The 14,846-nt window shown below is 34.3% G+C and overlaps 2 protein-coding genes across 2 annotated transcripts; both read right to left on the bottom strand.

Moving 5' to 3' along the window:
* Nucleotides 1-7,202: 7,202 nt before the first annotated feature.
* LOC107472355 (uncharacterized) lies at nucleotides 7,203-8,381 on the bottom strand. Its single transcript, XM_016091879.1, has one exon. The coding sequence runs from the start codon at nucleotides 8,379-8,381 to the stop codon at nucleotides 7,203-7,205; it is 1,179 nt and encodes a 392-aa protein (XP_015947365.1).
* A 1,428-nt stretch (nucleotides 8,382-9,809) lies between these two features.
* LOC107472354 (uncharacterized) lies at nucleotides 9,810-14,345 on the bottom strand. The gene is made up of 5 exons (XM_016091878.1): nucleotides 13,619-14,345; nucleotides 13,455-13,524; nucleotides 13,298-13,389; nucleotides 12,113-13,164; nucleotides 9,810-10,184 (listed from the first exon to the last, which is right to left on the bottom strand). Exons 1-5 carry the CDS (start codon nucleotides 14,343-14,345, stop codon nucleotides 9,810-9,812), a joined length of 2,316 nt encoding a protein of 771 aa, XP_015947364.1.
* Nucleotides 14,346-14,846: the final 501 nt, after the last annotated feature.

Below are 14,846 nucleotides of genomic sequence, written 5' to 3'. Positions count from 1 at the left end.
CTTGGGCAAAGTATGGACTATCATATATTGCTGGAAAGCCCAGGAAGTCTACTTTCCAACGCCGTTGAGAGCGCGCCAATTAGGCTTCTGTAGCTCCAGAAAATCCACTTCGAGTGCAGGGAGGTCAGAATCCAACAGCATCTGCAGTCCTCTTCAGTCTCTGAATCAGATTTTTGCTCAGGTCCCTCAATTTCAGCCAGAAAATACCTGAAATCACATAAAAATACACAAACTCATAGTAAAGTCCAGAAAAGTGAATTTTAACTAAAAACTAATAAAAATATATTAAAAACTAACTAGATCATACTAAAAACATACTAAAAACAATGCCAAAAAGCGTACAAATTATCCGCTCATCAATAAGCCACCATGACAAGGACCCCATCAATTGTCCAACTTAAGGACTTAAAATAAAAGTGCTAGGTGGGAGACACCCCACCATGGTAACCTCTTTCCATTCTCTTGTATCTATAGTTGATGAATGAATTGAGTTGCCATTGTTAGGTAATTTCTTGCCTTTTATATCACTTTTCGATATATTGCTTTGGTTGCTAGTTTGTTTGTTAGATTTATGCTTTGAGTTAGGTTAGTTATTTTGAAATTTACCCATGTTTGAATGGATAAGGATTTTGTTAATTTAAAAAAAAACTTGTCACGCATACGCCTGCACCATGCGTACGCGTGACCCCCGAAAATTCAACATGCGAGAATGGTGCGTGAATGACGCTACTGCATGGCCTGCACAGTGAGTTGTGCTTGGGCCATGCGGGAAGGGTGCTATGAGCATGGGCATTTGTCACACGTATGCGTGACCGACGGGTACGCATCGCCCTGTTTTCCTGGATTGTGAATTTTTGGTGTTGTGTTGGTGCGAACGCATGGTCTGGACAGTGAGTTGTGCTGGGACCATGCGGGTGTTGTGCGAGTAGCACGATAGCCCTCACGCATACACGTCACCTTTCTTTTATTGCCTCTCACGCATATGCGTGACCGACGCGTACACGTCACTGTCCGAATTCAATTGAAGGGCGCGCTTCCCTGTTCTTTCACCGTGTTTCTTTTTTCTTTCTTACTTCTTCTTCTTTCTTTCATCCTTCCTTCTTCTTCATTTCTTCAATTTCCACCCTTTCTTTTCTTCTCTTTCTTTCTCTTTTTCTCACCTTTCTCATTCATTCTCACTTGCACTTCTCCATTTCTTCTTCTCCCTCTTTTTAAAATTTTATTTCTCAACTTCTCCTGCTTTCTAATTTTCTTTTACTTGTGGTACTTGATGACATTTGTTCTTGTTGATTGTAATTTAGTTTTGCTATATGTAGTTAGTTCTTCATCCTTCTTTTCTAGATCTGTTATTTTTTTATTGGTGTTGGATTTTCACATTCAAATTTTGTGAATTCAATAGATTATTTTGGTGCCTTTCACTTTGTTTGTCTTGTTTGGTGATGCTATAATTGTTGCTTTTTATTTTGAGAGTGCTACATACTTGATTTTATCAATTTGCTTGTTGATTCATACTATGCACACTAAGTGTTTGTGAAAAAGAACCAATGAGTATTTCCTTCAATTTTTGTTTTATGCTTCTAACTCTTTGCTTCTTTTTCATAAGACTTACATTCCTTGTACATTTCTCCAATTTTATTCTCTTTTTCATGATTAATTGTTATTGTTCATGGATTGCTATTCTTGTGACATCATGCATGAATTAGTGATTTAACTCCATATTATTCTTTTTGTGCTTCATTACTTTGGAGTTCTTCTGAGTTAATACTTCTCTTATGTCTTCCCTATTTTTGCATGAGTTCATCTTTATCGATTTTGATGCTTGAGTTTCTCTTTCCTTGGCCTATACTTATGTGCTTTCTTGACTCATGCATCGAGTGCTAGTGATATGCCTCAATGTTTTAGTTGATTTCTCACTTACATGTTGTAGCTACCATGTACTTGAGACACCTTATTCTTATTTGGCATTCTTTCTCACTTGCACTTTATTAGTTTCATATCTTTCTCTCTTATCTTAATGTTTCTCCCTTCTCCTTCATTTTAGGAATGTCACTAAGAGAGACCAGGAGCAAGCTCCTAGGAAGGTAGCCAACTGGAAATTTCAACATCATCAACATCACCATAAGCACCTCAGCCATCTACCCACCTTTGGGGGAGACCGCTACTCCGGAGTCCACTTTGGATTTTGGCAAAGAACGCAATCGAGAGGTGGACATGGAGGCGCCCCTGTCACATCATCCTTAGGCCATTGAAAGCGGCATTCCCCCTACCCTTTGCTCCTCTTTAAATGCACCGAGGACGGTGCAGTCTTTAAGCGTGGGGAGGTTGGTGACCGACTTCCGTGGGTAACAGCTCCTCTTTCCAACACCTATGTCTTAATCTTCTTTGTTAGTTAGTATAATTTGCTTTCTGTAGTAAGTTGTTACATGATGAATTGCATGATAGTTAGAGTTTGTACATATTCTACTCATCTTTGTGCTAGGACTACTTGGTTGAAGTAATGACTACTTTTTCGAGAAACGGTTTTAGAGCATTCCATTAATTTGATCAAAACTTTTGTTGAACTTGCTTGAAGAAATTAATTTTGGAACATGGTTTTAGAGTTAGAACACACAAACCTTGTGAGATTTTGAGCCTATTTGACTAGTTGCATCTTATCAACCAATATTTTGTTTTGGTTTGTGTTATTCTCTCTAAGATTGTGATTTTTGTCTAATATGGAGAAAAGATATTCAGTGGGTAGTTAGGTTTTGTATTTTGATTACATGGATTGTCTTAGGTTAGATGGGAAGTTTAGGTTGATCAAGGATTCAGATTTTAGTCCACTTGACCAAATACAATCCTACCTTGGCCATAACCCATTACAACCCTTGAAAAGACCTCTTGATATATGTATCTATGCATTGAACATATGTTGATTGGTAGAAGAAGAGCAAGCCTTAGAAAGCAAGATTAGTGGAGAATCGAGAGAATCGACCCTCAAACACTAGAGAGATTATAGTGCAAACAACTCTGGTGAGGGTTCGATGCTTAATCCTTTGTTCTCGGCTTTCACGAGATTTCTTATTGCACGTCTATTTATACTTCATTTTGAGATTTGAATTATTGGAATTCATGAATCATCATACTATCTTAGCTCTATGTGTTTATATATAGTAGAGAGTCAAAGTGACAAAATACTAAGCTTCAAACTCAACCTACTAAGTTAAGGCTGGTCAGAGAATACTTACATATATACATATAAAAATCCATAACCCAAAATACATATAAAAATCCATATCAAAATACAAATAAAAAACCCTAGTTCTCCAAAAACCTCTATGAGGTGCAAAAATAAAACATATATACATAGGAAAAATCTATACATACATATATACATACATACATACATATATATATATATATATATAACAAAACAGAAATGGAAGAAAAGCATGCAAAGTGAAAAATTCATGAAGAAATGAGGATTTGCAGAATTCATGGCGACGCGTACGCGTGACTCACGCGTACACATGATGAGAAAATCTGCCAGGCCATGAGTACGCGTGACCCATGCGTACGCATGACAAGCAGCACGTGACCTCATTAAAGACAATATGCTGAGGGCAATTTCTGAGCCCATCCAAGCCCAATCCAACTCATTTTTAATGCTGTTGAACCCAAGGATTGTAGGGGAATGAACGAAGGAAAAAAAAGTAGTCATAGAATGTAGTTTTTACCATGTTTTAAAATAGGTTTCTAGGGAGAGAAGCTCTCTCTTCTCTTTAGAATTTAGGCTAGGTTAGCTTAAATTTTCTTAGATCCAAGTTTTAATTCTTGTTTTTAGTTCAACTCCCTTTATATTTTGTTGTTCTATGGTCTTAATATTCTTAGTTTCTCTTGTTAATTTCTTTATGTTGTCATTTTTACTTTCATGAACCCTTGTTGGATTTTGATTTTCTCCAATGAAATTTTATGTTTTATCCTTTCTTGTGGTCTAATTTAGTTGTTATTGTTGTTTTCTTACATTCGGTAGTTGTAGATTTTACTAATTCATGCAATTTACCAGGCGTTATGTTTATGCATACTAGGTGTTTGATGAAATGCATGAATTGATTTTAGAGTAGCTTTTGTGTTCTTGGCTTGGGATCGTAACTTGGGTGACTTTGAGTTACTCATGTCAAAATGATTGATAATTTGTTTTCATTGACACTAGTTTTCACTAAATTAATTAGTGAGTGGCTAGGACTTATGGACTAGGATCAATTAAGCTCACCTGACTTTCCTCAAATTTTGGAGATGACTGATGAATCCAAATTTGACAATAAATTTTGGATTGATTTGAGTGGATTTCATCATATAAATCCACATTTATTCATCTAAATAGCATGCTTTTGTGTTTTCTCTCTAAATTGTGCCTAATTGTGAAAACATGCTATTTTGTGCTTAATTGTGAAAACATGCTATTTTGTGCTTAATTTGATCAATTTTATTCTACTTTCATTCCATTCGATGCCTTGATATTTTTTATGAGTGATTTCAGGTGTAATAGGTTGGAATGGCTTGATAAGAGTGGAAGAGAAGCATGCAATTGGGAAAAAACATGAAGAAAACAAAGGAGAAGCACACAGCCATGTGTGCGTACGCATAACTCGCTGTGCGTTCGCACAAGAGAAAAATTTAGCAAGTGTACGTACGCACAAGTTCCTGCGTGTGACTTCATTAAAAAGTCACGTAGCTCACGATTTGGGAGGCTTTTTGGCCCATTTAATTTTTTCTTTTATTACACTACTTGTCCTACACTTTCTTATATTTTACTTTCCTTTGTCAATATATATATATAGTTTTGCAATTTTGATTTTTAATTAATGAATTTGATGTTTGATGGCTTTTACATGTTTATTGAGTTACCTTTGTTGCTTTTGATCATTGGTTGTTTATAGTTTTAGGTAATTTTCCAACTTTGCCATGTTTTATGATTACCATGTGTTTGATGAAATGCCAATTTTGATTATGGGGTAGATTTCCATCCCTTGACTTGGAAAAATGAGTATATGAATTACTAGAGTTGTAATGTCCGATATTTAGTGATAATTCTTGGGTTGTTAGTTTTTATTGTTTCCACTAACGCTAGCTTTTTATTAAGGTAATTAGTAAGATAGTTAGGATTTGTGGATTAATAACAATTATGCTCACTTGACTTACTCTTCGATATTAAGGGTTGACTAGGTGAGATTAATACATCATAATTATCATAGTTGTGGTTATGGCAAGGAAGGAATTCCATAACTCATCCTAAGTCAAGGTTCCATTTATGCTTTGAACCACATTTCCCTCACTTTAAATTTTTACTTGTTCATATTACATACATAGTTCTTTTATTTCTTTATTACTTTAATAATTGCAATTTTGGATCATTCTTTTATTTCTTTATTGCTTACTTTCATCATTGAAAACCCCTTTTGTTCTTGCGACCAAAATCGTGCGCTCTTAGGCATTAGTTCCTAGGGAGACGACCCGAGGTTTAATTACTCTCGGTTTATATTTGATTTGAATTAAACTTTGATGTTGGGATTTAATTGCTGGTTTGGACTATGTTATCAATGAAACACTTAATTTCAATTGAGAAATTCTAAACTGGCACAAATCTTAACCATCAATGACAAAGTGGGAGTAATCCTTATAATTATTATATTGTGGTTAGTAACAAGGACAGTGATCTTTAACCATCATCCCTTGCCAAGACCTTTTTTTTACCATTTGAGTTTCCTTTCCCTTGTTAGTTAATTGAATTTTACTTTCTTGTTGTTTACACTTTTTGTCAATTGCTATCTCATTCCCGATTTTCTTCATAGCCAATAATTCAGTACTTGATTGCAATTTCTAGGGAGAACGACCCAAGATTCTACTCCTGGTTGTTGATTTGTATTGTGACAACCTTTTAAACTTTGATTGAGGGTTAATTGTTGGTTTAGACCATGCTTACAACGAAGTTCTTTTTTGTTGAGAAATTCTAGACCGACATTAATCCTCTATCAATTAATCTGCACCAGTAAACTCTAAACCCGGTTAAATCGGTCTCCTATTTTTAACTAAAATAGATCAAATAATATTATAATATTATTCAAACATCTCTAATATTAATATAATAATAATATTATATTACTATTTCTCTTCTCTCATAAATCGAGTCTGGCTCGTCAAACTAAATCGAGTTTGGCTCGTCAAATATAATACTCTATATAATCAATAATTTAGAAAATTTAAAAAATATTATTACAAAGCAATCTAAAAGAAATAAGTTAACAAAATATTTATCAAACTTCTTCATTCCATCATTGATAAGTAAAGATAAGTAAAGATATGTAAACAAAAATAAGAACACATATCAGATAAAAAAAATATTTTCTTTCTATATCAAATTGATGAGATAAAAAAAGGTTTTTTTTACATCAAATTGATAAGAGAAAAAAACATAACTATCTTTTAAGTCAAAAGTTGGGAATGAATTAAATGGATAGATGAATTACTGAAAATATAAATTAAATAAGTAAACTAAAGAGAAGAAAAAATGTAAGTAGAAGTTATGCGTGAAATGGAATGAAATTTGCAACTACAGTAGATGATGGCAATAGAAGACAATGGAGGCGATGCAATTGAGAGTGTTAAAGGAGAAACACATAAGTGTGCATGAAGAATAAAATTGATAGATTTTTTTTAAATTGTTACAAAGAAAAAACTTTAATATAATTAAACCAAACATTAAGATCTTGAAAAATGTAAAAAAATTGATGTTCACTTAGTCCATTTTTTAATTTATTAGCAATTTATTTTTTGTTCAGAGATGTGTTATCATGGTTATAGGAATAACAAAACTGATTTTATTTTAATGGGAGGTTATTTGATTTTTCAAAATAAATTTTATGACTAATTTGTCTTTATAATTTGCTTTATAAATAATTTGTTCAAGGATAAATATAGTCTAAAAAAATTAGAAACCAAAGTCATAATGAACTCTTTGTATTAATTTTATATATTGTTATACATAAGTTAACTTTGTATATCACACAAGCTTGTATACTCGTAATTTTAAAGAAAGGCATAAACATGCCTTGACCAAAGAATAAATTAAAAGATTCAATGATGAAGAGTCTGCAAAATGATCTAAACACAATACTTTGTAAAAGCAAAAGATAAGAGTCTAAGATCAGAAAAGAAAAACAAAGTCAAGGGAGTATCCAAACAGGAGGACAAAAAAAGTTAACATCTGATAACACTTCTTGGCAACTTCCATCTTCTAAATTGAAGATGCCAATGTTATGATAATAATTCTCTACTAATGATTGCTCTTGAACCAAGCTATCTGTAAAGTAGATTTGATTTCCTTTGGAATTTAAAAGATTGCCAGCGAACATTTGAACAGAAGCATTAAATCCAATTACCAGTATATAATTTCCCAAACTACTAATCCTTGACCATGCATTTGAATTATTTTCCTTCAATTCATAAATATCGAATTTGGTAGTCTTGTAGGAACGTTCCTCTTCCTCACAAATCAAATTAATAAGATGTCTTACCACCATCAATAAACTTCCATCAGCAGTCACAATCAGATATTTTTGATTAATGTCTTTTGTAGTAACAGTATCAAAGGGAGTTGAGGGTTTAAAAATTGCTGCCCTGGGACCTGCTTTTGTCGTTGTATCAAATCTGTATAGCTTCCCATCATGTTCTATTGCAAATATCCACTGTTGAAAAAATATGACATCTTGAAAATATGGACGAGGCCTTGTTGGTAATTTCAGCCATCTCTTATTACTTGGCTTGTAAAAGGCCAATCTAGAAGATCCATATAAAGCCACCGCCATAAAATTAATGTCATCGGGAGCAGAATTTATAATAACCTTCCAAATTAGAAATTTATTTGCAAGGATAGTTTCCTCGGTGATCATGTTGTGTCCACGAAAGTAAAAACTACATTGATCTCCGTTATGAATTACATCCGGCAGATCTGAGATTGGAGGAAGATCCAAGAAAACTTTTGTCATTGGATTTAACATTCTTATGGTGCCTTCGTACATGGATACAATTATTAACCATCCATAACAAGAACCACGGATAAGTTGGTATTGTAATTCGGGAAGTGTGAGATGGTAAATCCCCTTCTCTTCAAGAATTTCTTTGTGAGTATCAACCTTGAAAGCTTCGTTAGTAGCAGCACCGCTGCCAATAGGTAACAGCAGCCATGGAGCTTTGTTGCCATTGAGGATCTTCGGAAGTTTGAAGTTCCACTGCTTACAAACCAATCGAAGTTGAAGATAGTCATCATATAAATGGAACCGATTTGCGAATTCGTCCAACATATCTGGATGAATGTTTGCCCATTGATCAACTACCTCTCCCATGATACGTGTATGTCAGCCTCAAGCTATGTCAATTGGCTAGACTCGCAATAAGTACACCCAAAAAATTTCTTATATAGATAGATAAAAGTAAGAAGGTTTAGTCAGTTTCAAAGCATTGTTTCTTTTATAACAATAATATGATTGTGTAAATTAGGGTAGGTTTCTGTTGCGTGATTAAAAGATAAGATAAAAATATAATATTTCAAAATTAATGTGATATAAAGACCAAAGTTTGAAATTTGTTATTAAAAGATAGATGAAATCTTTTAAAGTTATCATTATCATTATTTGAGTTTAATTTTAATTCATTCATGGCAAAGTAAACAAGTTTTTAAATATATATTATCTTTACTAATTAAATGTTAATAATATAATAATATAATATCTAAAGTTTAATATGTTGCTACAAAAAGTATATATATAAAATCTTTGGCTTAAATACGTTCCCATAGAATATTAGTTTTTTCCTAACTTTGTTTTGTCAAATACCGGGAAAAAAAAGGGTAAATACCCTTTCCGGCCCTGAGCATTTTAAATTGGGACATGTCGCACCTTTATTATCCAGAAACCTCAACCAGGTCCTCAACCATCAACATTAGTGGACGTATCAACCCCTGTGACCGGTTGCCAACAGGTTACCTGGATGACGTGTCAGGTGGAGGTTGAGTTGTCAAATGTAGGTGCCACGTGTTACTAGAAGTTGTTGCAGGGACTAAAAACTCCCTCCTTGCCCAAACTTTTCTCAGCTCCACCGGCAACACCCTCCACTCACCACCCCTCCCCAGCACTCCTCCACTACCGCCACCGCCACCACTACTACAACCGCCTCACAACCTTCGCAACTCATGCGAGTCCTCCACCTCTTCTTCTTCCTCCACAACCTCCCAAAGCTTCACCTAATGGAGGTTCTCTCTCCCGACAACACCTTCCACCACCACCACCACTACTCCTCCGCTACAACAACCACCACCAATGCCACCACCGCTTCTACTTCCCAACAATCTCGAAGAACTCTTTCACCTCTCCGAGCTTCAACTCACTACCACCACCTCACAACCTTCCCAACAATATTTTTTTGTTAGAGTAATATTGGTTCAACTCTTGCATCATTGGAAATTCATGCTGCTCAAATGTGGGGCCATTTAAAGAGGGATGATGAAAAGTTTGAGGAGTTTATAAAGGAGAATAGGTTAATGGAGGTTCTATATTCTAACAACAGGGAAAGTAGAGTTAAATGGAATACACTTGCCTTTCATGTTCTTTCATTGCTGCCTATTACTGAGTTCTTGTTTTTCAACGTTGGTTTTGTGAAGGAGGTTGTGGAGTGGACTATGCCTTGTTTGAGTAGGGATGGTGTTTTAGAAAAATTGAAGTGGTTGGTTTATGCAATGAAAGAAATTTATGATAATGAAGGTGCATTGAAAAAGATTAGGGAGTTAACAATTTTTTATGATGAAGGAAACTCATTGAGCAATCTGTTATGGTGGCTGCACAGTAGAAGAGGCCATGGAGAGTCATTGCAATAGCAGCAAGGTTGGCTCTAATGGCTGAAGAAGTTGGCTTTATTGATGTGGCATTGGTGGTGGTTGTTGTGGCGGAGGAGTAGTGGTGGTGGTGGTGGAAGGTGTTGTCGGGAGAGAAAACCTCCACTGGGTGAAGTTTTGGGAGGTTGTGGAGAAAGAATAAGAGGTGGAGGACTCGCATGAGTTGCGAAGGTTGTGAGGCGGTTATAGTGGTGGCGGCGGTGGCAGTGGTGGAGGAGTGCTGGGGAGGGGTGGTGGGTGGAAGGTGTTGCCGGTAGGGCTGAGAACAATTTGGGCAGGGAGGGGGTTTTTAGTCCCTGCAACAACTTCTAGTGACACGTGGCACCTACATTTGACAACTCAGCCTCCACCTGACACGTCATCCAGGCAACCTGTTGGCAACCGGTCACAGGGGTCGATACGTCCACTAATGTTAATTTAAATCAAAATCTTTTACAAAATTTCACCTATCATATTATCTATTTATAATAATAATAATAATAATATCAATACGACAAATTATTCATAAAAAATCTATTTTACAGCCAGTTCTTTACAAAAATATAAAATAAAAAACAACCTAAAACATATGCGCAGATTTGTTATTCTGCACATTATTATCTCTCCAATATTTTAAAACAAAATTTAAACCTATTTCTAATTTTTAAAATGGGTTAACTACCAAGAAACGTATTTAGATGCTGACAAAAATACATCCGAATTTTATTATTGATAAAAATGTCTTTAAATAATTTAAAAATACAACAACAATACCCAACAGTAAATATATATTTTCAAAAAATGTGACTTTTTACAAGCATAATTAAAAAAATGAGATATTATTATTCTTAAACTTTGGTAATTTTTTTTAAGTATATATTTTTTGTGATTTTTTAAAATTATTATTAGTTATTAACAAAAAAATTACAAAAAATATATACTCAACGAAAAAATACAAAATTTTAAGGATAATAATATTAGAATATCGTAATTTGGGAACAAAATCAGAAAAATATCAAAGAGGATTAGAAAAAAATCAATGTAATTTATTAGAATATTATTCCATAACGAGCGTACTCTTAGCGTACTCTTGGTCTATATATTGGTAAGAACCTTGTAATCACAGATGAAATATATGAATAATAAAAATAATACTTCTCTAAATAATTCTTCGTTTTTTTCCTAAACTCTTTGTACCATGGTAACATGGTATCATAGCAGAGTTAGGTTCTAGGGACTCAAAATTCCGACGAATCTTTATCTTTATAGTAATATATGCTGATGTGGCGCTTATACGTTGAGTCTGGGAGTTTATTTGCTTAGGTGTTGTCACTAGAAATTTTTAGATTTATATTTATAAACTAGTGTTAAACTCGTGCGATGCATGGGCTTATATTTAAATTTGATAAGTTAAATTAAAAATAATATTTTATAACCATATATTTTTTTAAATTTAGTATAACACTATCATCGTCGTTATATAATAAACGTGTTAAATATGTTGTTTTATCTTTATTTAAAGTAAAATATAAATAGAAGAGTTTGAAGTTTATAATATTCTTAAACCATAAGGAGGGAGACATGAAAAAAATAAGAACATATATAACTGTAATAATAGCATGTTAAATTTACACTAAATTTTGTATAAAAAGCTAATAAAAATTTATCGATCGATAACCTAGTATCTTACTAACTTCATTAGAAAAGGAATTGGCATAGGATGTTGTGCTCCTTATTACACATTTCATTTCAAATCTGAAAAAAGAGTTATAGATAAATTAGTTATATCTATAGTAAATATCTGTACAAAAGTATAAATTATAACATGCTATTAAAATAAAAATAATATTATTCTTACCTAAATATTATTAAAAACCTCTTTGAACACGACATTTGTTGTTGATGACTTTGGATTGCCGTCTTCATCCAAAATTAGAACCTTGAGGCCACTCCAAGTTTGTTAACTATTAATCTTGTCCCGTTGCATAAACCTGAAGTCTGGTCTATGTTTCGCAGTAGCATTACAGCGACTCCTGGCTTCAAAGTCAACTTGTGATTGGGTAGTCCCGAACATTTGATGTCATTTAGGAACTCTGGTGTGAACCACTCTTGTTGTACATCTTCATTCTCATCAGCTTAACATGTTGTGTCAGAGCTCAAATACTCCTTTTTCATCCCTGGAAAGATTGTCAAGACAAAATCGTTTACCTTCTCGACACTCTCAAGCGTGGGTGCAAGAATTGCCATACTCTGAAAATACCTGTAATCTGACATGTTTTGCAACAAATTTGGATATGAAAAGTCTACCAAATGAGAGAGAGGGTCATCAGTAGTTGTAATCAATAGATCATTTGGAATTTCAACTTCTGATTCATCACCAACAATAGAGCCAATATTTCCATTTCCAACATCAAGTATCCAATTAGCAAATCTCTTCATTTCACCTTCATCTTGATCCAAAGAAGACATTAGAAGCCTCATATTCGTATGCAGTTTCAGAACCTTACAAAATGACCACAAATGGGATGAGTTAATAGCAGATGCCAATATATCGTGTCTACTTCCTTTCGGAATCACCGGAAGTATCTGTCTGAAATCACCTCCTAGAACAACAACCTTACCACCAAATGGTTGATGTGTCTTATGTTGATCGGTAACTGACATAAGATCCCTGAGCGTCCTATCAAGTGCTTCAAAGCACATTTTATTGAGCATTGGAGCTTCATCCCAAATTATTAAGCTACTTTGGATGAGCAGCTCAGCCTTCAAACTGTCATGCTTGATGTTGCAAGTAGATTCATCAGTAATTGTAATGGGTATTGAAAATCTAGAATGAGCCGTTCTGCCACCAGGTAGGAGTAAAAAAGCAATTCCACTGGATGCGACATTTAAAACAATTTTTCCTCTAGACCGAATAGCATAAGAAAGTCCATTCCAAATAAATGTCTTACCACACCCACCATGCCCATAAACGAAGTAAAAACCACCAGAGTCTGTAACAACAGCATTGAGTATCTCATCAAATACTAACCTTTGCTCATGAGTCATCTTTTGTTCTGTATATAAGTTTGTATGAGTCAACTCATTTGTGTCATATGCTAACTCCTCCTCTATTAGCTTATTTTGAAAAAGGCGAACATGAGACATCTCAGGATATGGCATTGATTGATAGTCTCTTAAAGATCTCGCATTGCTGTTGAGTATCTTCTCAATCTCAATAAGGCAAAGGTTTTTCAATTCGTCATCAGTCATGCTTAGTCCTAGAAAAAGCACATAGTGGTTTTATGAAATATTTAATAAGTAATTCTAAAATAAAACTATTAATATTCTTAATAAAAATAAAGATAATAAGAGAATACAATCTTGATATAAAAAAAAGACATAGTAAAATACCTTGGTTTTTCAAAGCTTTTCTCCTCTCATATAGTATTCCATCAGCCAATAATGTCCAAGTTGCATTCCAAACACGCTCTGGGTTGCTAATGCTATTAGATATCAGTAGCATCGCAAATAATTTTCTCAATTAATGACCAGATGCAAGTTCAGCTACCTCATTAATAGCTGCAATGAATTCCCTATCATCGCACAGTAGTCCCATGGAATAGCAAGCATCTTAGAAGCTAGAATATGTAATTCCATTAACTGTCCTAATAGACTTATATGTTGTGCAACCTCTCTGAACAGCTAACAAAATTCTCATATAATAAATATCACCTGTACCCGGTGGAACATAATTTAACCTCCCGATAGAATACCCTCTTTTGCGTGGATGCCATACCCTTGATTCTCTATCATAAACAAATTGATTTGGAAATTCAGCATACGTCAAAGTTTGACCTGCTTCAAATTTTTTATTGGCCTCCATCCATGCTAAGAACATTGTACATTTTCCTTCCTCTTCTTCCACGATTTCTTCAAGATCGTCATCATCTTTAAAGATGATATTTTGCTCTCCAGGCAAATGAAAGGTTAATCTCATCACCAAAGGCCACCTTTGATGAATATCATACGCTAAGGTTCTCCACACAGCCTCACATGCAGACAAATATCTGCAATCATAGAATTGTTTGATCTCATCAATAACCTGAGCATCCTCTCCACTGGAAGCTTCCTTTGTAACTCCAACTGCTACCCTGTCTGAACCTTTATTCACATACTTGAACAAATATTTGATAGCATTCGACTTGTTGCAGTACTCTACATTAACATGCACTTGATAAGACATCAGTAGATATGCATTGTATGGAACCACATTCCTATTATCCATATGGACTCCTTTCTTCTCAGTAACCACCCTTGTGTCTCGTCTTCTATATGATGGGTATCCACTATCATCGATAACTGTGGTTTTACTGAATGTCTTGGGATAATATTTGGTGCAGTACCCATCTTTCATGCAGGAAGATTTTGAGAATGCTCTACCACATGGTCCATGAATCATATATGTAGATACAGCTCTAAACAATTTTGGATGCTAAGCAGGATCTGGCAACTCTGAAGATATTAACTGATCAATTTGAGTTGTCGTTGTTATCTTATGGTCTCCACTTAACCACAAAAGAATGTGAGCATGTGGTAGACCTCTTTTTTGGAATTCCACCGTATACATCCCTTATACCAAAAAGACAAAAAAAAAGTTATATGTTATATTTAAACTATCTATTTTATGTATGTGCTTTGATAAATTAAGGGTGATAATAAAAAATCAACAATACGTTAAGTAAGAAAATATTTTGCCATTTATTTTATAACAATCTAAAGGAATATTTCTCTAAAAATAAGGTTGGATGATGAGCAATACCTGCATCTAGCACTCCAAATGGAATTCCTTGCTTAAGATCCGAGATTATCATGTCAAGCTTAATTTTGAATACTCTACACAATATATCCAGCCGGTCTTCAACCTTTAAGTTCCTTGGATTGTTAACCCTGCCAATCTCTT

This window comes from Arachis duranensis, unplaced genomic scaffold (genome assembly GCF_000817695.3).
Source record: "Arachis duranensis cultivar V14167 unplaced genomic scaffold, aradu.V14167.gnm2.J7QH unplaced_Scaffold_62914, whole genome shotgun sequence".
In the NCBI taxonomy this organism is placed as follows: domain Eukaryota; kingdom Viridiplantae; phylum Streptophyta; class Magnoliopsida; order Fabales; family Fabaceae; genus Arachis; species Arachis duranensis.
Note: the sequence above shows the minus strand (reverse complement) of the source record. Positions and strands in the feature narration are given on the sequence as shown.